This window comes from Apus apus, chromosome 2 (assembly GCF_020740795.1).
Source record: "Apus apus isolate bApuApu2 chromosome 2, bApuApu2.pri.cur, whole genome shotgun sequence".
Taxonomy (NCBI): Eukaryota; Metazoa; Chordata; class Aves; order Apodiformes; family Apodidae; genus Apus; species Apus apus.
This window is the reverse complement of record NC_067283.1, coordinates 51,555,294-51,578,644: the sequence shown is the minus strand read 5'-3', so window position 1 is coordinate 51,578,644 and position 23,351 is coordinate 51,555,294. Positions and strand designations below refer to the sequence as shown.

Here is a 23,351-nt window from a genome sequence, read left to right as displayed (position 1 = left end):
AGGATCTTGTGGTGGCAGCATGGCCTCTGCCCCATCATATGAATCTCCTATTTCACACAGACTAACACCACATGAGCTGATATAGTACTGAATCATGTGTTAGAATATAAGTTATTTGAGGAATCTGTGAAAGGATTAAAAGCAAAGCTGTCAGACCAGATGTTATGCTGTCATTTGGGGCAATCTGATTTTGGATTCAGAGAAGCACTTTCTGGCAGGGGAGGTGGTGCTGGAGGAAAGGCTGTTCAGTCTCCACAGCAGGGAGTGCTTGGCCCTGTGCTCTAGTGACCCTTTCCAACCAGTGCTTAGAGCAGGACTGGCAGTGGTTTTGTTTTGTTTTTTTTTAATTGTGACAAATTTACTGTGAACTAATAAGTAGCAAGAAGCAGGTAGGTGAAAGGTGAAAGTCTGATGAGCCCTCAGTTTGAATTTGAGGGCTACATTATGTCACTTTTGGAAAGCTAGCACAAATTCCCAAGTTCATACACAGGTATCTAAAAGGAAATTTCAGATACCCACTCATGCTGATCATTCACACATGCTGTTGTCTGGAGTGACAGCTGGATTTGCAGGAGTGAAATCATGAGACTGTTGAAGGCAGTGACAGAAGTCCCACTGACTTCAGTGAGGCCAGTGTTTTCATCAGTGTATAGGGTTTTTCTTGGTAAATGCTAGAGCTGAGTAAATGTGACAGAGTATAGCATGAATTCTTCAATTCTTGAGGGTTTATTTTTGTTTTCAAATTATGCATAAGCAGACATTTGCTGTTTTGCTAGTTGCTGGTTTTTGTGGGTTTTTTGTTTGGTTTTTTGGAGGGTTTTTTGTTTGTGTTTTTTTTGTTTGGTTGGTTGGTTGGTTTGGTTTGGTTTGGGTTTTTTTATGTGCAATAGATTGCATACCTATGACATTCAACTGCTCTTGCCACACCTTCTGGCAGGGTTGTGTGTGTCCAGTCAGTCAATGCATGGCTCCAGTGACTTTTGGGATTTAATGTCAGGTTCTTCTTGCTATTCAGACTGTATGATTTGTCACCTGAGTCACACGAATTTACTTCAGTTTTGTTTTCTGATGGATGTTTTGATCTTCATGAACAAAAATGTGTCCCCATACCAGTATTCTTGCTCATGCTACTATATATACAAAGAACAACGATTACCCAGAACTGATGCAGTGAAAAACATCACTTGGACAAACATTCAGTGAGAAATTAAAAGAAAATGAAGTAAAAAAGAGAATGTGGACATAGCCCAGTGGGGAAAAAAAAAATAATCAAAATTCAATACAAACCCACAAAAGCTTTTTTTTTTCTTTCTTTGACCATCTCTAAAAAATGATTGTTATTTAATGATAAAGGGCATTAATGGATTTGGCAGATTGTATAGGTATATCAATCACAGTGTAAGAGGAGAAAGAATAACTATATGCCCTGAATACTCTTTCAAGACATAAGAATCAGCATGTATTTAACAGTAATTACATGACAGAAAATGCAGAAGTTAATTATTTGGATTTAATTCTGGTAAGACTGTCATACAGTTAAGTGATCAACCAAAATCATACAAGTAAACCGCACTTATAAAAGATTTATGCCTTTTCAGAACCAGAATACCATTTTAGAGTTTTGTTTAAACACTCAAATCTCTCTCTCTCTCTCTCTCTCTCTCTCTGTTGTTTTAGTATCATTGATGCTTGGCCTAAATTTAATGTGGAGATTTTTGGCTTTTTCTTGCAGGCTTTTTTCATATTCTTTCTCTTTTTCCCACTGCTTTTAAATGGCCTGCCCTTCCATACCCAAGGGAGTTTTATTGAGACTTCAACTTGTTGTGCATAATGGAAACAGTCTAAAAATTGCAGATTATGAGCATAATATTGTTAGCTGTGAATAATACCTAGCTCTTAAGGTTTCTAGGTTCCTACCAAATTCAGCAGGATGTGGCTCAGACCCATAAGCAGGGGTCTTCAAAGTAGGAGCTTGTGGGAAACAGAGTCTACCAGTGGCCTACACAAAGAGAACCTCAGGTCCCAGGAGAGCATGCCTGAATTTAGATTTAGCCTTCAAATTCCCTGGGGCACAGGCTGCCTATTTGTCAAGGCTCATGCAGCACCTGATACCATAAAGGCCCACCCTCATTTTGTTGTGGGCTCTGTTGGAAAGTGTGCGAGTGATGATGATGATGTGAGACCCTGGCATGACCCGGCTGAAACAGGAGCTCACCCGAGTGGGAAAAGACAAGTTGCCCATGGTGAGAAGATGTAGAGATATACAGTAGCTGCCTGCTTTGCCTAGGTAGAGCATATTCAAGATGGGTGACTTATGGAAGTACTTGTCTCTGTGGTATTGTCCCTTGGCTCTGTAGCCTGGCCTCAATTTTAGTCCAATTGCTTAATTTTCTACACTCCCCGTGAAAGCCAATTCCCTGGCTGCTGTGTGTCTTCTTTATATTTCTCCATAATGTAGATTCTGGCTGTTTAACTGCAGTAGGCTTTATGATAAGGCTTTTTTTCCCTTTCTCTTGGCAGAATGCTGAGACTTAATTTTAAAAGACGCTTAAACCCCCCAAACGTCTCTGAATGACTTACAGGGAAAGCAGAGTGTTTTCTAGCTCTGTTTTAAAAAATATTACAATCTTTTTTATTAGGCAATTTTATCATTGTTATAAATAAGTAATTGTACTGGGGAGAAGGGATAATCCTTATTTAATTAAATTCATCTATACTCCCAGGTTGGCAGCAACCAGACATATGTGAGACTAATACCCACAGCCTGCCTGTATGCATGTGCAATTAAAAATTCACTCTACAGTAGCACTGGCAGTTTAGTGTTGCTTTTGGCATTTACAAATTCTTTTATTTTGTGACTTTTTTTTTTACCATACACATATGCTGGAGCAGATGTTGCTTATTTGTTGTTTATTCAAATCTGTAGGCTCTGGCAGCTAACTCCATTGTTCTGTAATGAAGCTTTATTCACTGTCCTGTATTAGGACCCAGCAAATGCATGACAGGCAGAGTTAGCTCTCAGCAGGAACTACAGTTATTGTCCTTACTTATTGGCTGTTTATATTCTAAAGCTCACAGTTGAGGAAGCTGGCTGGGCAGGGTAAGGGGCTGGGGATGCTGAGTGCCGAGGAAAATTACTTGACTCCACTCACTGTATCTTTGCCCTGATGAGGTGCAGGCTTGCATGTAAACTCATCTGTTGCAGGGATTTCATATTCAGCACTTGAAAAATAGAGCTATTCTCCCCCTCCACTCCCTCTCCTGCCTTGCTCTCCCCACCCCACCCCTGCTGCTCCTTCCTTTTTCAATTAGCCTTTGTAAAGCACTGGGTTTAACTAAAGGATGTTTCAGTGTTGCTCACCCCCGTTAACTCAGCACGTGCCTGAAAATTCATTAGCAGCAACATCTATTAGGGAGGCATAAGAAGTCAGTGGGTTTTTTTGGTGCATGTTGTAGTCACTTGCTCCCCTTCGCTCCTTATTTACTTCCCTCTCCCTCTGTGGGGCGGCCAAACACCCAAAAGGCAGGAATTCCTGCATGGTGCTGACCCAAGAGGACACAGTGCTCCCGAGTACTTGAGTGCCAAGAGAAAGGCATTAGCCTGCTGGAAAAGCCCTTGGTAGCCCACAAGGCAATCAATCAGAGAAGTAACCACCTCCATCTGGCTCACTGTGACATGGAGGCTCACTACTGAAGCGCTTGTGATTCATCTTGTCCCAATGAGTGGTGCCAGGGATTGCATACACCCAGTTTTTGCAGCAGCTGGGAACGTCCTAGCTTCCCCCCATGCTGAGCTAACACATTAGCTCCTCTGACTTACCAAGTAGCAATTCTTTCAATTATCACACCTTCACTCCTCCTACTCACCAACTCCTCTTTTGGTTTGGCTCCATGGGAATATTCACAGAATGCAATTGCTATTTCTTTTAATTGACTGAGCTCCGAGAACGTGAATCGTGTTTATCATCCATTATCCATTGTAACGTCTGCCTGCAACGGAAGGAGGAATGTCGTCAAAAGTCCAAGAAGAAAAGGAACATATTTTTCCTATGCTTCCAAGTGTACAGGATTTTCTTTGCACCTTTCTGTAGTTTCAGTATTAAGAAGTGATATAAGTTTAAGATTAAGAAGTAATATAAGAATATTTCTTATTTGCTGTAGTGTCTATATAACACTGTTTTTCTTCATGCATAACAGAGTGACCTTTTGTTTTAAGTACAGATTAAATGAAAGGAAAAGGCAAAGAAATGGCAAAAGGGAAGACTTACTAAGGTTGCAATCAAAATCAGGATCTGAATGTTAAACATTCTACAACTACTCTTGTGTTGATACTGCCTGACATTTATGTTAAACTTTAGCATTGGTCAACCATCACATATAGTCTCCAGGTATGAGTTCTCCCTTCATAAAACATGATGGATAATAGATCCATGATAGATCCCTTGCAACAGTTTTATCTTCTGCAGGTGACCTGGCACAAAGGAGACATCCACTTTCTTTAGCTGCTTTGGGTTGCCTCCAGTTTTATAATGCCTCAGCCCATGCTTTTCCCATCTTCTGCACATGAACCACATAAAGACCTTCTTACTCTTTTTTGTCTCTTACATAAGGGATCTGAAAGTGTGAATAAGAGGAAGCTGTATCGTTTTAATGCATTTTGTAGCCTGAAGAAATCTGGAGGGGAAGTCCTGTGATCCCAGTAGGAAACAGAGACTGAGAGAAAAGAGCAAAGTGAAAGAGAAGTTGTGAAATTATGTCTTCAAACATTCCTGTGTCTTTTTCCTGTTTATAAACATCCTGAGTTGTCTGATTCCCTCAAAGTCCTCCTAGAAAGACAATTTACTTCTGCAGCTCTTGAGAATAACCTGGCTGCTTTGCTTTTCCACTGTCCTCTTTGATGTATCTCGCCCACATACTTGCACCTAAGTTCAGCAATGGATATAAAGATGGAGCCCCAGGAGGTGGTGGTGCCGTGTTCCTGAGCACAGAAACTGGAGGGGTAGTAAAAAAAAAGGAAGTCTGTCAGACTTTTAATATGGCTTCTGGAAGGTCCGACCTGCCAGTGGTGTCAGGACACCCTGCCTGCAGTGCTCAGATCTAAGCAGATGTCCCAGGAGCTTTGAGGGGTTGTATGATTTTCAGTGAGTAAAGTCATTGCACATTTATAACATTTCATTGCATGTATGTGTCATATTTTAGGTCCTACTACAGCAGGCTGATTCATCCTAGTGGGAAAGGATATGCACACACCGCATACTTAAGGCAGATGGCCTGGTGCAAGTTATAAAAGCTGTTCTTGTTTAAATCTTAGGGGGGGAAAAAGTTGTTGTTTAAATCTTAGGGGGGGAAAGATTAATGAAAGAAGTTAGGTATTCAGGAGGCCAACAAAATACTTTGACAACGGAATACTTGAGAGACATTGGTTTAGATTAATAGTGATAGTTTTTTGAACAAGAAAACTGTTGAATGAAATCTAGTTGTGCTGAAGTTGTGCTGAGATGTTGAAAGGTGTTTTCTAGTATTTCCTCTTCTACCTTTTCTTCTCACATCCTCAACAGAGCATAGGAGGATAAGAGCCTTGCCTGTGCAGTCAGGGACCTCCATGCTGCTGTGCTAATTGTTCCAGTTGACAGCCTAATCCTTTGAATCTTGTTGCAAAACTAGAAGTCCTGACCCCACATAGAGCTCAGGCTTTGAGGCAACTTTGGGAGAGTGTACATCCTTTGTCTGATGGTACTATGTTGTTTCGCCATGGATGCTATGGGAATGTTGATTCTCCTCACTGTCAGTGACAACTGAGAGAAGGGGACCTTTGGTGTTATCCTGGGTGTATTTTTATGCTCTAGAGAGCTCTGATTTCTTTACGGATGAGAAACATGGTTCCTATTCTGTAGATCTTCTACATACTTGTCATCTACTGGCTGATACTTAGCATTTCTCCTTGGGAAAATATCACTGACAAAGAGAGATAAGCTTACGAAGCCTGACATTCTGAAACCCCCTGAACACAGTTTAATGGCTACTTAATGGAAATAGAGCTATAATAATTCACTGTTGGTCTCTACAAGGTACAGCCAAAAAGCCAGCTACCTGTTCCGGCCTCCCAATTGATTTGGGCTCTGCTGACCAAGCAGAAGTTGCAGAACCTAGCTAAAACATAGGGGCTTTTCACTCATTTTTCTCAAAGGTGTCCGTAAGGGTTTCTGGAAGCCATTCTCCCTTTTGTGAGGTGCACTCAGTTGCAGACACCCCTCTGAGGCTCCCCATGATTGCTTATTTTTTATTCATTATCTCTGTGCAGCTGCTACTGGGAGAAGTTGTGATGTAATGTGATCTACAGTGTAGGCTGATGACATTCAGCTCTACCTCTCATTTTCATCAGAAGCAGACACAACCATCACCCGTCTCTCCCGACATTTGGCAGCGGCACGAACATGAATTAATGACAGTTGGCTGAAGCTCAGTTGAAATGACATGGAAGTGATACTGACTCTCAAGGAAAAGTAGGAGGAGGACCTGGCAAAGTTTGAAGCTGTTTCATCAGCTGAGGGAAGATAAAAGACCATTGTCAAAGTGACTGCAATTTCAGGTTTTGACTAGATTCATCACTACTCCTAACCTCCCAAAATGCAGAAACATAATTTATCACAGAGAGCTGCCTACAGTGTTCTCTCTTTTCCTGTCAAATTCAGCTCTTGGATTACTCATTTATACTTTTATCATTTCTAGGGCAGTGTGTTCTCGTGTAGGACAGGCAGGATACAACAGGAGGCTCTGACTCACTCAGCCGCCGTGCTCCTGAGCATGGCCATGTGCAGGGGTGTGTCCGTTGCTCTCAGTGACAGTGACAGATTCACAATGTCAACCTGTATTACCAAATCTGATGTGACCTCTGTCCCCAGCTATTTTAAATATTTTCAGTAGTTCCAGCTAACCTATTAAAGGGAGTTTCCAGAGTCATGGATCAAATTGTGCTGGGAATATTCTTGGAAGGGGCAAAGGTGGAGACTTCTGGAGGTTGAACCTCTGCCACCAAAGCTCACAGATGACAATATTGACCATCATTAGAAAGGCACAGGGTGGTTTACTAGTGCAGGAAATTACATTCTTTTCAGTGACTTACAAGGTACAGAACCTGCTTCTTCCCTTGCCCATATTCATCTCTGATTTGGGTAGGGAGGAGGAGAAATAAGCATTAAAAAAAAAAAAAAAAGGAAATTGAAATGTTTTCATTTTTCTTTAATGAATAGCTTACCAGAATATTATCAACTAATTCAGTTATTCTCCAAAGCTTCCTTGTATGTTTGAGCTCAGGACAACCTGTAATGTGAGAGAGCCAACCCACCCACCAGCCCCAGCCATTTCACAAAGGAGTATATTTATACCTGCTGTTGTGGCGCTGACTGTAGTGCACAGCAGATGTACTGAAGCTAGTTTTAAATCAGTAAATATGTGCACCAGCTTTAAAGCATGCAAGCATCTAGTGCAGGTACCCGTGGCTGTCCAGCCACAGCATGGGGGAGCTCATAATGCACCCTCTCACCTTGCTCTTCACACAGGTTTTGTAACCTCGGCAGGTCTCCAGGCTGTTGTGCTCTGCCTGCTGGCTGTGCTGTGCCATGAGCATGCTAGACATAACCATACTATACACTGAATCTTAAGCCAAAAACCTGGCTGGAACTTGGTGCAAAACTGCTTTTTTCCCTGGGTGTTTTGGAAGAGGACTGAAGTTGAATGCTCTGATTATAGACGTAGATTTGCTGCCTACCTATTTCTGCCATCCTCTGGGCCAGTGTAGTTTCTGCCTTTAATGCTCCATGACCTGTTTCCCTGGCTGATATCTGGACAGCACCTAGGCCAGTATCCTCCCAGGGGGACATGAACACCCAGAGCTCTGTGGGGAGCTAGGCCCTGGGCGATGAGCGGGAGACTGGGCAGGAGGACATGAAGCACAGTGTGCACACTCCCAGTGCCCCTGAGGCTACACACGTGTCTCCTGCTAATGATGGCTGTGACAGCCAGACCCTGTAGATAAGGGTGCTGAAAGTGGAGATGAAGAGAAATACCAGTAGCTGTCACACGATGTATGTGCCCACCACCTTTCATCCCCCCTGGCCCTCTGTCACCTCCTACTGTGCATCATACGTGCACCCACGTCCCACGTGAGGTGGTTGTGGAGGGTGCAGGGCTTTCCCCCCTTGCTCACGATGAGTTTGGCTTCACCCCACAAAAACGAAAGTGTATCTGAAGTGCTCCATATGCCAGCAGTACCCAAAGTAATCGGGAGAAGAACACTGCAGAGTGGGTGAGAGCCGAGGTTTTGACAAGCAGAAGGAAATACCTCAGAGGAGCCAGATTTTGTTCACCTTGTAAGCTCTTCTGAGCATGGACCGTCCTGTTCCATTCATGCAGCACAGCATGGTGTGGCACAATGAATAACAGAAATTGTTTTCTGTAGAGATTTTTTTGTATATATATTTTTTCACTCAGTACACTGTGTTAGATGGTCAGCATAAAATCCCTCTTCAATTCCAAGAGAGCAAGGGATTGAGACATTTTTTAGCTCCATTTGTTTTGGAATATGAGCTTTTGCTGCATCTGGTGCATTTTGGGGTGTATGATTTTCTTTCAAGTAATATGACATTTCTGATAAGGTATTTTCTCTAATTTCTTCTATAATGTCAGTGAAAAATAAAATTTGCAGGACACCGACAAAAACGCTGTTTTGTGCGGGCCTTTCGGAAACACAGTTTGTGGTTTATGTGCTGCTGCCATCTGGTGATTGTTCTCCTGAAATGCAACACAAAATTGAGCCGTAGCTGTAGAGAAAGGGGTCAGTGCTGCAGCCCTGCTCCAGTGGCAAGCACCTCTGGTCTGATCTCTCTCTCTTACAGGCAAGCTGTCGAATTGTGTAGTGCATTTGGCTAGAAAATGAAGATAAACAAGCTAGATCATTCTCACCTCAGTTTGCTTGGTCATCACCATTTCTGCAAGGGGAAAATGAATAAGTATTATAGAAGTTTTGCAGGAATATTAGAAGAATGACTAAGAGTAGATTTTTCCCTTGGGATTTCTGTGGCACTAAATGAAATTTTTCTGTTCATTGTCAACACCCAGTGATTGCTGCAGTTTTCTGGGGGGGTGGGGACTACTTCTTAATCTAAGGGAGGAGAGCACCATTTACCAGGAACAAAGCACATTTTATGGAACATTACCATAGGTTCAAGTTTTGCCACATAACATGGGAACTGATAGGAATAACAGTGGTTTTTTGCCCAAAACGCTGAAAGTTGTACAAAATCTTTTCTTATGGTCCATCAAGTTTCAGTGAACTTCCAAAAATCCACTGTTCTGGATCGTATGACTAAATAAAAACGGGTGCTTTGTGGCTTATGCAGAATACATATTTTCAGGGGAGTTTTAGTAGCTCTTAATGGCCATATAGTAGAGTGTGGCACTTAAAATTTATGTTGCCTATCCTCTCTGAGTAGCAGGAGAGGGGAGTAAGATGCAGCAGCTCTCCCATCACAGGACAGGACCATCTGTAACTGTGCCACACAGCTGATATATCACTTTAACGTGTATCCATCTTGTCCTGCAATGTCATTTTGTGCAATGCCATAGGCAGGCAGTGCTGTTAAGGATAACATATGGATTTACCAATTTGCTGAGCAGGCAGGTAGTGTGAAATGCCAAAATGGGAAGGATCCAGTAACTAATCAAAATGACCCTATTTCTATTCTGAATCTCCTGTTTGGAAATGTGTTCTTGAAAGTGTCTTTTAGGTGTGTAGGACAGAAATTCTTGTGTGTTACAAGGTTTTGGAGCTGCAAGAGCCATAGTGCTGAGCAGCTTTGGTGGATCAAGCACTTTTGAGTATTTGATGCCTGTGTTTGAGAAGTAAACCACAAAATGTCCAGAATGTAATAAAATATCCAGCTCTGGCACTTCTTTGGACCCAGTGTCATCTTCATTCGCTCCATCTCTTACTGCATTTGACTACTTTTTAATTCAATTATTGTTGGATGGATGTGCTTTTTAGGGCCAAATCAGTGAGATATTTGTGTGCCCATTTATCTCTGGGTGTGGAAATGTTGTGCATAGACTTAAGCCTGAATCTAGTTTCCCTAATGAATTTAGTATGAGTGTTTAAGCTGTAATAAAGTCAATGTCTTGAGAGACTTGTGTGAGACAGCAAAATGCCTTTGCTTATTGAGTGAGGACAAAAAGCCTTATTGCAAGTATCTCAGGCTTCTTTTTCTTTTACAAACTATCTGACTAAATTGTGGCTTCTGTGTGTTATTCATTCCCTTGTATGTATCGGATAGTTTTAGAAATACTTATCCACATCAATGTCCAACAACATTTAAATGGCTACAAAAATATCTAAAATTTGAACAGCACTGCTAGGTTGCAACAGGCCATTCTGTTTCTTTCCTGGGACAGGATGAGCAGTCTAGATTTCAATTTGTGAATTTAAAATTCAAATTTGCACCAGCGTTCTTGCATTTGAAGTTTTTGTGCCTATGCTTCCCCACGTATTCAAATTATGTAGAAAATAAATACTGAAGTACATTCATCAATGTTAATGTGCTTCAAAAGGCATGCAAAAAATATGCTATTATTTACAAGCAATGCAGTATCTCCCATGGCATCCTTTGCAGTTTTCAAGTATTCTTCAAGTTGGAGACTAGAAAGAGGTGGTGTTTTTTGCAGCCAGTTCTACAGAAAACCAGCTGAAGAGTCTTTAGAGTAATGCAGAGTGATACTCCAGTACTTACTTTTTTATTAATTAGGGAATATTCTTTCATTAATGATGAACCTAGGAGTCTGATAGTTTCAGAAAGCTCCTGCACTGATGGTTGCTGAAAACAGAAGCCACTCTATCTGCATGCAAATAAGGGGAGAAAAAAAGTATCTTAATGAAATTGGATTGATCAAGTAAAGGGCTGGAAAGCTGTGGGACCTTTGGGATTTGGAAGGCGTGTACTTTTTTATATGATACAAAATGAAGCAGAAACCTGATTAGTAAGTTCCTCTAACCTATTTTTATTTAAAATTCAGGCAGAACAGAAATGGGATGCAGGAGCTAAACTCTCCCAGTTCAATTAGCACAGAAAGGCGAGGAGCCAAGGTTTTCCTCACCAAGGTCTTCAGGGGCAATTCTCAGGTTTTCTCTTTCCAGCATAGCCAGATGTATTCTCCGCACAAGGCCCAGAGTTGTAATTTTTAGTTCATAGTTGAATACTGGTCTGCGTCTCTACTTCTACTCCAAACATACTTTATCTTTCCTTTGTGTGATGCTCTGCATGTATTTACAGAATCTCTACAGGTTTGAGTGTCTACACACACTAGGAAGACTCAGTAGAGCTACATGAATAATGGATATTTTGGTTCAGTGGCTGAGCCAAATGATCGGGGAAAAATGCAGTTTGGGTAGACTAGAAAGGAAAACATGTTTTGCTTAATGTTCAGGTGATTTAACCCATTTTTGTACACCTTTCTTCTTCAAATTAAAAAATATTGTTTTCAAAAGAAAAAAAAAAAAGCACATTTCAAAGAGAAAGGCGAGAGCACCTTAAAAACGTCAAAATAGCTGTGTAAATTTTGGCCAGGTTGTATCCCTCCTAGGGAAAATCTCTTCCAGTTTCTAAAAGAGTAGTTCATTTAAACATAAGGAATTGTTGCTGTGAAGATGTGGTGTCCCTTAAGTGACCTTGGCCACTACTGAAAAGGCTTTAGATGCTAGACCATTCTGAGACTAACCACCACCAGCATCCCACCTGAACATTATCAGAAACCTGGCAGATACAGGAAGTTGACCCAGGAGACCTAGAAAAGATCTGCTTTGGACCCTTGCAAATCCGCTAGTAAAAACTCAGGCTATGAGTATTCTCATTGGGTATTAGAGCCCGCCAAGAAAAACTGTGCTGTTACCATTGGCAAGTGATTAACATTACTGAACATTTCACAAAGCGGGAAACACTATTACTTCTCAGGACAGCATCAGGCATGGCCTAATTTTCAGCCTTACTTAACCCCTGTTTGGGACACGAAGAGGAAATGAAGTGATAGATTGGCCCACTCCTCATCCAAAACAGTTTCCCTGGTATGCAGGTGCTGCCCTCCATTATGCAAACATTACTTGGCTCTGGTATACAGACATGAAACCAAACGGTATTTACATAGGTTGAAACTGAGCTGCTTCAAATTGAAAAGGCTTTCATGTCTCATCTAGTCCAGAACAGCCCCAGTGCAACCTGCCTTCCCAATGCATCCCTGCTCCACATTCCTCCTGGGAGCACTTCGTTCAACTTAAAGTCCTTGAGAGAGGATTTTGACAATTTCTTCATTGTTTTTTTACCTCACATTGACCTAGAGTCTCACAGTAATTATTACTGTCTGTTTTTAAATTCAGACTTCCGCTAAGATCTGGGGAACTTTGGCTTTGAATAAAGTGTTACAGAGCCAGGAAAACAGCTCATTTTTTAAAACTCCTTATCTTCACCTGCCTACCTTCATCAGGGCTTGGCACACTGGGTAGAATCTTGCGAGTCAGTGTGGGATGTAATGATTAAATTAGGCATCTGAATGTAGTTGGAAACGAGCTGCAGCTGAGACCCTTAGAGATATGGCTTTCCACTGGCTATATGAGGAGTTTAAGCCTTCACTCTAAGGGTATTAGTTCATTACAAATCTAGTATGTAGGTAAGTGAAAAATAGATGCCTAACTCAGATGAAGGTGACTACCTGATCTGAGAACAGGAAATCACAGTCACAAGCACAGGTGAACTGTGTTTACGTGGTTCTCATACTATACCTTTCTTCTCTTTTATAAGTTTCTATTTTGCCAACATAGAAATCATAGAAACTGGATTTATGCTCAGAATGGTCATTAGGTCCTATTATATTACCATTTTAAATACTTCCATAGCCTTTCAGAGTAGTTTGAGCCTTGATTTCTGTACATACTTTTCACGTATAATCAAAGAGAGAGATGATAGCAGAGCACATCTCTCACCTCCTTCCAGGGCAAGTACAGGGAGACACATGGAGGTCCTTTTGTAGCCTAACTCTAGTGGCATTATCTAGATCTGCAGACATTTCACCCAGCCTTTAATGTCTCACCTTGCACCTAAAGATCAGCCTGGAGTTCACTGTCACACGTTTTAAGGTAGTTCCCCAGCTGATGCAAAAATCCAAATGTGGTTGGAAAGGCTGTGGGTTGGCAGAACACAAACACAGTTGACTGTTGTTGGAACAGATTCATTGAACTTATTGTAATAAATGGGCCACACCTGGCTCCAGCCACCTGGTTTTGACCAGTCAGAAGATGAATTCTAACTGCACTTACTCTTCCATTAAAAGTTACTTGTTTTTTAGCTACACATAACTTCTAATAGCATGCCAGCTACTGTGGTATCCTACATGTCTCGGGAGACAAACAGGCACCTTAGAACACTAGGTAAGCAGATAATGTGGTCTTCTAACTCTGCAAGCTTTAAAGCATAAACGTCAGTTATTAAGATGCTAGAGTATAATTGAGTATTTGAAACTCAAATAATTTGAGGTCCAAATTAGTTGGGACTACAGTAGCTGAAACATTTCAGTATTTCAACATTTTTCCTAAGCCCATCTTTCTTCATTTTTATGTATGGAAAACTATAGGCCAGACTGACACACTGGAAGCAACAGCTGCCAAAGATGCAAAGGATAATTGAAACAGCTTTTTAAAAAGTTTAAAGAATCTGTAGAACAGTCTCCCTGGGGGAGAAGTTGAACCATGATGTTGTTCATGGGAAACAGCGAGGATGAGTTTTGAGACCACCCACAAACAGGCAATTTTCAGTAACATCACTGCAGATTTTGTAATGTGTGAAATGGGAACCACATATTTCTCATCCAAAAAAGAAAAGTGACTGACTGATTGATGTGCTGCTGATGATACCAGGACTGACAATGCAAGTAATTAATTTAAAAACCATACAATTATATCTGCTTTTGATTTTACAGTTGCTGCCTACAAATAGATTGTGTAATTTTCATTAATTTATGCCCAATGTATGTTTAATAAAGCCCATATTCTGTCAGTATGTGAAAAGTAGTTTATAGTTGGTTGGTGTTTTGGTTTTTTTTTCATTTTCCAATTCACACCATTGAGAATTAATAACTTAGGTCTCAGAACTGCTAAGTTCTATTGTCATGTTTTCATGGATATAACCAGAAGATTAAAAGCCCTAGGATTCAGTAGTGATTATCTGTGCAAGGAACAAGAGAGGAAGCATACCCAGAGTGCCTTGACTGCCACCCGTCCCCAGCAGACTCCCTCAGCCTGCTCCCCCCAACCCTACCTTTGTTTTTGTGCCAGTTATCTGAGAATGAGGGCATTACCTGAGGATGAAGATTATCTGAAAGTGCAAGTTGTCCAGGGGCTGAGAGGTATCTGGCTGTACAGCATAACTGAGGGTATACTCTCAGGCATTTTTACTCTTAAAGAAGGTTGGCTTTTGTTCATGAAATCAGCTAGTTATTGGTGTATAATGTATTGAATTGTAAAAATTGGAATAAAAATTGACCTAGCTAGCTTATGTGTCTGCTAGATTAAAAACCTTCTCTGGAGCAAAGCTAGGCAATCCTCCTCTTGCCTTTACGTCTTGCCATGCAACCCCACATCATCTCTGCTTGTTACTGTGATTTCTTGTCGCTAGACCAAAAATGAGCAAAAAATTATACACGGTGCCTCAAAGAGATAATCTGGTCTAGGGAGAGGCTAGGGCAGCTCTTCTTCCCTGCAGGAGTCACCTGGTTGAAGCCATACATAGGTATGAATGAGACTCGGCCTAAGCCAGTTGTAACAATAGAATGTCAACGTTTTTAACAAAGGAAAACTAGTGGTTGGCTGCTTTATAGGCTACTTACATTGTGTATGTTGTATGAATATATCAAAATCTGAAATCTGCAGTTTATCATGACACTGGTGAATAAGTCAACGCTTAGCAACATCAGCAGTAGCTAACCTGAGCATATTTTGATATTTTTTCTGGTTGCAGAAATATTGCAGATTTCTGGCCAGGATGAAAAGTATTTCTACAAATGTACAATTAAAGTGTCTCTGCTTTCCTCTTTATTAATTTTGGCTGGGTACTGTTTTCTGTCTTCTTTTCTAATTTTTCTTATCCTTTTGTTTTGCCCAGCAGGGGCTAAGGTGACGAGAACAAGCAGCTGCCAGTCAGACAGCAGTGGTTTCATGGAGGAGCTGCCAGACCTTGTAGGTTTGCAGGTAAGAAATGAGCAATTGTTGCTAGGTCTATGAAAACTCTGTAAGCCTGGCACAAATAACATTCAAAAAAAATAAAAATCATGGAGTTGTGACAGCTTTGTGAAAACAAATATATCCTCCTTGGAAGCCTCAGAAGGCAAGAAGCTTTCTCAGAACTTTGTGCAACTCTTCCACCATACTAATGCAAGATTTGCACAAAGTTACAGGCATTACAGAAAAAAATATTACAAGCATCTTAGCTTCTTTAGTTCATGTGGTATTTAAAGATGAATTGAAATATCTCCTGGGGGTGTCCAGAGCAAAACAGTAGTGGGTAAACCAGTGTGATAGAACAAATGTAGTATTTCCATTTCTCTTATTTTTTTCCCCTTTCAGAATTCATCTTTGTCAGGGAAGATTAGTTTTATTTCTGATATCCTCAATCAAGAAACAGGTCTTTCAAATAGGACAGTTTTTTCTATGTTAAACCAAGACTTTCAACAAAAGCCAGATGATTATGTTGCTAAGGGCTTCAACAGAGCTTGTGAGAGCATTTTGACTGTACCTGGATCAACAAAAGTGTGCAGTGACCAAGAAGAAGAGACTCATCTGCTGCTAACTGCAGAAAATGGCAAATATCAGGCCTATAATGCTGAGCCACAGACTTTTGAACAAGAAATGTTATGTGACATGAACAAGGAAGAGGATAAAACTGGAAGAAAGCAACTGGAAAAAGAGGAGGGCATAAATGAGCAGAGTCCTTGTTTTCAGGATGATACTCAGGATGAAGGAGATCCTTGCTCCTCAAAACTTGATGATAATTTATACTTTAGTACAGAACACAAAAAAGTGGATGTAAGCTCCACTGGACTGAATGCCATAAACCCTGCAGTCATCAGTGGGACCAAAATTGGAGGTGAAGATGAAGGTGAGATGTGCCTGACTGAAAAGGACACTGGATTTGCATGTCATGAAAGTGCCCATCGAGGTTGTGTAGAACATGTTAAAGGACAGTGGTGGGGAGTGGAAGTGGTCAGCAAAGATGGTACCCTGCTTGCAGTGAATGAGGTGAAAAACAGGCAGGAGTCCTGCCAAGTGGATGAAGATTCAAAAAATACAAGATGCTTCCCCAGAACAGGGCTCCCAGAAACTCCCTGGTGGGGTTCAGCAGCACAAAATGGGAGCAGTGCCACTTCAAGATGTTCTCTGCCAGTATCTCAGAAGCATCCCTCCTGCCTAGCAGAAGGGCCTGGATTAAGGTCATCTGAAGGTCAAGAGACTGGTAGTGTAGGGGAGATATCATGTGTCAACAAATCAGAACAGGGAGATGCTGTCCAAAACTGTGAAATGGCTTCTGCCCCTCTGAAATCTGTTACTGTCCAGATGTCTTCAAGGCTGGAGTTTAATTCAAGGGTGAAGTGCACAGGGCAAGATGCTCCTGTGAGCTGCCTTGCTAGAGAAGATCTTGTGGACTTCTCTGACATGTTAGTGCACCACTCTGAGACCAGTCCTCTCATACGGTCAGACCCAGGGACCTCAAAGGATGGTGTGAAGCAGACCGCTGAAGCCTCCAGTCAAACTGACACCCATGCCAAGAAACCCAGGTGGCTGCCACTGCTTCACCCTCCCCATAGTCACCTGACAAAATCAGCCTCTCTTGACAGCATGCTTTGTGGCAAGTACAGGTCACGCTACTGGGGCGAAGCCTCTGGTGCTGGAGACGTGCAGGGCAGTTGCTGCTGTCACTGCTGCTGCTATCACTGCTGCTGCCCAAGGACTTGCCCCATGGGTGTCTCTCCCCATTGCCCTGTGGGCTGCTGCTCACACCATGCCTCCACTGAGCTGCAGCTCTTGAAAACACTGATGCTTCTACAGGACACTGCACTGCACGACCTTGCTCCGGTGAGTGTGTTTCTTCGTATACGTGAACAGCTCTGCTCACACACTTAGGAGCTAAATCCACAAGCTGCCTTTTCCTTTTTTTCTCTTGCCATGCTTGTTTCTTTAGTGAGGAGTATTGTTGGGAATGTAACCGAGAAAATGGATGGCAAAGAAACACTCACTTCTGGACAAAAATGGCAAACTTATCTGTGTGCCTTCAGTTTTGTTGGGCTGCTTCTTTTAGTAACTTATGTACATCAATTAAGTCATAAAATAGTTACTGCAAACTGAGTAATAAGGTCTACAGGTCAAATGAGCTGAGAGATGAGAATGAGTTCCTGTGAATCATCTGAGTTACAGTAACCGAGGAACTTACTGGACTGCAGAAAATGCAAGGTTACGTGATCTAGTGTAATCCTCTTTCACTGAGAACTCATTTAGGTTATATTACTTAGTGTTCTTGAAAGACTATCTGTGAACACACAGGTGCACACCACAAGCCAAACAGCTCTAAATCAAAGTAAATTGCAACTTCTCAGAGCCCCAATTCTGGCCTTCTCAGAGCCATTTTATTATAATTGAATATGAAGCTAGCATTACATCTAAAGTCCCACTAAATAGAATAATTAAAATAACAATATTAAAATGTCACCAGATTTGTATTACTTTGTTCAGAATTGCTGAAAGTTCCCAAAAGCTGAGAAAAACTCAGAGTTAGTTGGGGAAGAAAGCAAGGAAAGGAGTCAGGAGTGGCATTTATGTCCTGAGAAAAACGTGTTAGGAGCAGCACACTCTCTGCTGGTTTGCAGGCATTTCCATTTTTCCTCTTCTTTTTGCTCTTCACAAGGAAACGAAACATGAACTTTTGTACAAACTGGGGATGAAAATTGTCAGAGAAAAGTTCCCAGAAAGTGAAACTTGTGAGTTTTATGCTGCCATATATAAATCTGCAATACCTTGTCTTTCCTTGAACGGTGTAGTGGAAAATACGCCTTTTGTCAGCTGTCTTCTTGTTGCCACAAGATGGCAGTGAATCAGTGCCTTATGCTGCACTGGGAAGGTTTTTCTCTTTGATTGCTACTCTATCACTCTTCTAACGGGGGCTAATGGTGATTTGTCTTCTCTAGTCTATGGACAGGGAGCGTGGGAGGAACAGACTTGGCACCGTTATCCAAGATCTGTTCTTAGGGATATGGCTCCATACCAAAGTCACTGTGCAATAAGTGAGTGAATTTACTGGCTATTAGCCACTCTGCAAAGCTTACAACTATGCTTTCTTTGTGCTTTGAATTACAGGTAAGGTAGGTGCACCTTTTACTGAGAGAAGCTCACTCAGATTGTGTCCCGTTTACTGAGGGCATGCATGGGGAATACAACCACCATGGAGAAACTGTTAGACAGTAAATTTACCCTGCTGACATGCACCTTAACTTAAACAAGGTATTGCATGAGACTAGTCCTGGAATGGTTAGTCCCCTTTCCATCCTTGCTGAGTCTGAACTCTGAATAAATTTCTGTTGTCTTGTGCTTTGCAATATGTTCAAAGAATCAGTGCCAGCAGAGCTGCCCATATCTCATCTAAAATGGCTGGCATGACTTTTTACCAAAACTGCTCCCATTGTCTCCCTTGCATCTTTTGCATGGTGCTTGCTGGAGTTTTGTTAGCCTGGAGAAACCAACTTGAAATTTTTCTGTGGCCCATTGACTTCTCCCTAGTGACCTGAATTACAGAACCTCCTCAAGACACCAAAATCTGCCAAGATGGGAACATGCCAAACACGTTCTTGCACTCAAAGCCTTTTCAACATAATAGGGGAGCAAGCTTTCAGAAGGCAGATGGTATTGTCTCCAAAATAGTTTGGATTATGCTGTCTGCATTGCTGCCCTGAACAAAGAAAAGTGGCTAGAAACGTAGATATTTCAATGTCACTAGTGGTCTGCACTGATATCAGTCCTGTCCTACAAAGTAGTAACTTGCAAATCTTATAATTTTTTGTGTACCATTCCTGCTCATTCATCACATTTGCCTAGAGACTTCCCTGGTGTAGGTGGCTACATCAGGGTAGATGTAGATGATTGGTCATACTAGATACCTAGAGAAAAGGTCACAGTCATGACATAGATCTTCTCACCTGTTATGGGTGGATGTCTACTTTTAAATCAGAACATTTGCTCTGCTGCAGTACTTGCATGTATGTGTACTGCAGTAAATGTCTACATTTGGTTAGATAAATCTAATTCTAGGTTTCTCTTTGGTAATAGGTGAGAAATTATCACATTTTTGAACTTCCAGTGGACAGCAATTTAATCTATCCTTAACTTATAGCAACTCATCCTGCTCAAATATAGTGTCTGCCAACAGTGCAATAATGTCAGAACTTGGCACATTGTGTCAGATCTTTGATCAAAGTCCTTTTCTCCTTCAATGGCAAAAATGAAATTCTCACTGGCTCGAGTAGTGCCAGCACTTAATCCTACATGCTTTAGGAGAAAAGGTGGTGACTGGGATGTGAGTGACATACCCAGAGCAAGCTCACTTGAAGTGCCATCTGGACTTTCACAGCATCTGCTCACAGAGTCCCTGTTTTGTGGGTAAGAGGAGAACCCCATGCCGCTTGGGCTGTCAGCTTCAAACACACACGACTTGGAAGTGCTCAAAGAAAAGCAGTAAAGTGGGGTATGTTCGTGCTTTTCTATGTAGTGTACCCTCCATGAAATAGAAGCAATGAAGAGCTCCTGCCAGCACTTCCAGGAGAAGTTGAATGAGATTGAACAGCACCTGACTGAACAGCAGCTGCTATTCTCCAGCACCATGTCAGATAAAGGAAGGTAAATGGCAGCCTAAATCCAGAACTAGCATCAACAAGAGCCCATGAGCACATGCAACATGACTAGTCACTTGTGTTAGCACAGCATTTCTGGTCAGTGAGGTGTGACTGTGGGCACCCTGTAAGTGGAGGATAAATTTATTGTGATGGGATTTTTGCTCAGAGAAAGTCCAGCTTCTCTCCACACTGTTCAAGGCCCTTAAATATGAGTATTTTGAAGGGGAAGATTGCTCCATAAATGCAGGTTAGATCTTTAGGGTGCAACTACTATGTTTTAATAGCAGTTGGAACACAAGAACAGATCCAGTCAGATGGAGCTCAGTGTGCTGGGTCAATGCTGGATTCAGGGAGGGAGGTGGGAAGTGATCCCTGACACATCAAGACATTTTAGGCCATGTACTTAGTGCTTATGACTTAGTGATGATCAGGAAAAATTGAACTAGCTCTTCATGGCCTCAGCCCAAGTTTACAGGGATTTCCAAGAAGCTTCAGGTTCACAAAAAGTTACTAGGAGCTTCCAGTCTTGAGCTGCCTGAAAGTAGGGCATTTATGCAGTCTGTGCTGATGACAAATCAGAAGCGACAAACCTGCCCAGATCCAAGCTGGGTCTGCAACTACAATGTGTTTGTTCCTGCAACTGGGATAATCAAAGAAATTAGAGTCAAGCAGACAGGGGCTGTTATTTATTATCTTGTAAGGTATCCTGTGATCATGGGTGAAACCAGGACTGCAACAGGTTATGATGGGGCTGAGGAAGAGGAAGGTGTTCACTGCTCACTCAAATGTGCTTTCACTGCTGCCCCTACAGAGAAGAGGCCAGACACCTACAACTCTTACGGCAAGCAGTTCATCAGGAGGTTGCAGAGCTGGAATTTCAGCTGAATGATCAAGCTTGCCAGATCAGGGAGGGCATCCTTATGGTAAGTTGCACAATCTACTGCTCTGTGTCATGTAGGGGGAGTTTAAAGTTTTAAAGCATCCTCATACTTGGTGTTCAATGTGTTAATTCTGAGGTACATCTGAATAAATCTTTCAGCACCAAAAACCAGGAGAATTTAGGATAACAGACTTACAGTTTACATATTTGACTCTCTTTGTTTATGCTGCTTGCGTTCAACTACCCAAGAAAAGTGCCACTTATAGACGTGACTGTACTCTCCTCTGCTCTATAAAGGTCCCATGATTTCCAGAATAAACTGACAGGCAGTCAGCCTACAGAATTACTGATAAATGGTTGCTGGTCTGGTTCTATTCTGGAACAGTTTTCTATCTGATAAGGAAAGGTAGAGAAAACATGATCAGAGGATCAGTTACTTGTCTTTGATTCTTCCCTGACAAACTTGGGTTAGAGGGTCAAGACTGCAATGGTCACAGATGGAAGTCCATTTGGAGATTTTCCATTAGGCAATTAGATCTATCTGTTGGAATAAAATATCCTTTAGGCCTTTCTCCTCCTTTTTATGGCAACATCTCCTTTGCCAGATACTGCATGTCTTCTTTGGACCAAGCAGAAGCAGGCATGCTTCATGTACTCTTGAGTATCCTGTTTGATTCCTTTTATTATATTTTTATTACTGCAATATGCTTTTCCTTCTATTTTCTCTGCAGCAGCTGGACCAATTACTGGTAGAACAATCCCATCTGTTTTCTGAGCTTGGACTCTCTGATTGGAAGAGAGAAAGAAAAGACCTGAATAGCCAAGCATTTCCAGATGCTGCTGACACCCTGCATCTTCAAAGAGGGCGCTCAAAAATGATGCTCCAAAGAGGTCCTGGCAAAAACACACCAGCAACAGGCTTGCTCCCTGCCCTGCAGCCAAGGGCACCCCCAGAGCAGTTTTCTACCAGGACACCACCTGAGCTGAATTCAGCAGAGTCTGACCCTCAGGAGCTTTCCACCGGTAAAATGGAAATAAAAGGACCTCCCCAAGAAAACATGAGTTTGAGGCATTTTTACACAACATAAGGAGGTCTTGCAGTCTCTCCCTCAAGGTTTTACATGCAAGGGATTGCTGACCTGCAATTCAGGTTTAGTGTTCTGTGTCTCATTGCCACAGTCTAGGTCAGAACCCTTTCCCACTAAGCTGTGCATTCATCCGAAGGGAAGCACTTTCAGGGCACTTTCAGTCTGCACAGGCAACACAGGTAGAACTGGGACTGGACCTGCCTTGATATTGCTCAGTAAACTGTAGCAATGATCTAGATGTTCCAGAGAGAACATATAAATAAATACATGGACGGTAGTGCCTGGCTTGCTTGAACTTTGAATGCAGCTCTTTGACTAATTAGTATATTCAGCCCTCTCCCACTGTGTGGAATTAGTAATTTATGGCTTCAATTTGCAGAGACAATTACCCAGTTTTACAAGGGCAGTCAAGGCAGTGAACTGTAAGGTTTGTTGTTTTTCTGAAGAAATGCAAAGTCAGCATTTCTGACTGATCTGATCTCACAATGTAGCAGTGAAAAAATTGTGTGCCTGTCTTTCCCAGTACAAAATATACCTAGAAAAGCTCTTAGATATCTGCCTAATCATTTTAATGGTCTCTTCCACCTAAGCATGTTTTAAAGAACAGATCATTCTCTGAAATGAACAATTAGGGTTACATTCTGCATAAAATTCATGTAAACACCATAGGAGGGAATGGTCTTTGTTGTAGTCTTATACTACTGTCTTTCTTTATGTTGGTATTACCACTGATATTATCAATCAGAATCAGGCTCTTTAGAGTACAAATCAAATAATAAGAAGCATAGGCAGTGAGGAACAAGAGCTGAAATATTTGAGCTCATATTTTGTCATCTATTGCACTGATTTCCTTTTAAGAGTAGTCTTGGTCATTCTTTCAATGTACAAACAAAAATAACACTCTTTTCCCCTTTTTTTTCCAGTTGAAGAAATCTTTCCAACATTCTTTAGGTAATGGTTCACCAGAAGGAAGAGACTGTTGGAGGACAGACTGATGGAAATTATTTTTAATAAGTGTGTTTATCCTGAAGCACATGGTATATCACAGAAAAAAATAATAATAAAATATGAACACAATGTTGCATTGTAGAAGATCCTGATGACAGCAGTTTCATTTGCAATGAGATGACTGGGCAGAAGATCAGGAGTTTTTAAAGGATGTTTCTAAGATTGGTGCTATGTACTTTGCTCTCCTGTGACTGCAAAGCTCACTATGCTCCTATTGGCAATCACATGGGATAGGGCTGTTCTCTGTAAAGTCATTTAAAAGGAAGAGGGGAGGGCTTGCTTTTGAGGAGAAACTAAAGAACTTGCAGACAGCTCAGGAGATACCACTAGAAGGTAAGATCCTTATAGCCAGTTATTTTAATACAGTCCTTCACTCAAGCCCAAACTACCTTGTATATTCCTAGCCACTT

At 41.6% G+C, this 23,351-nt stretch overlaps 1 protein-coding gene across 1 annotated transcript in view; it reads left to right on the top strand.

Moving 5' to 3' along the window:
* The window catches only part of ITPRID1 (ITPR interacting domain containing 1), a 40,737-nt gene extending 17,810 nt beyond the window's left edge, over positions 1–22,927 (top strand). The window contains exons 7-12 of the mRNA XM_051610090.1: positions 15,195–15,280; positions 15,656–17,161; positions 19,842–19,969; positions 20,777–20,888; positions 21,577–21,868; positions 22,857–22,927. Of these exons, the coding sequence (XP_051466050.1) occupies positions 15,195–15,280; positions 15,656–17,161; positions 19,842–19,969; positions 20,777–20,888; positions 21,577–21,868; positions 22,857–22,888 (2,156 nt within the window). The 3' untranslated portion in view covers positions 22,889–22,927. The remainder of the gene's footprint in view (positions 1–15,194; positions 15,281–15,655; positions 17,162–19,841; positions 19,970–20,776; positions 20,889–21,576; positions 21,869–22,856) is intronic.
* The last annotated feature ends 424 nt before the right edge of the window (positions 22,928–23,351 follow it).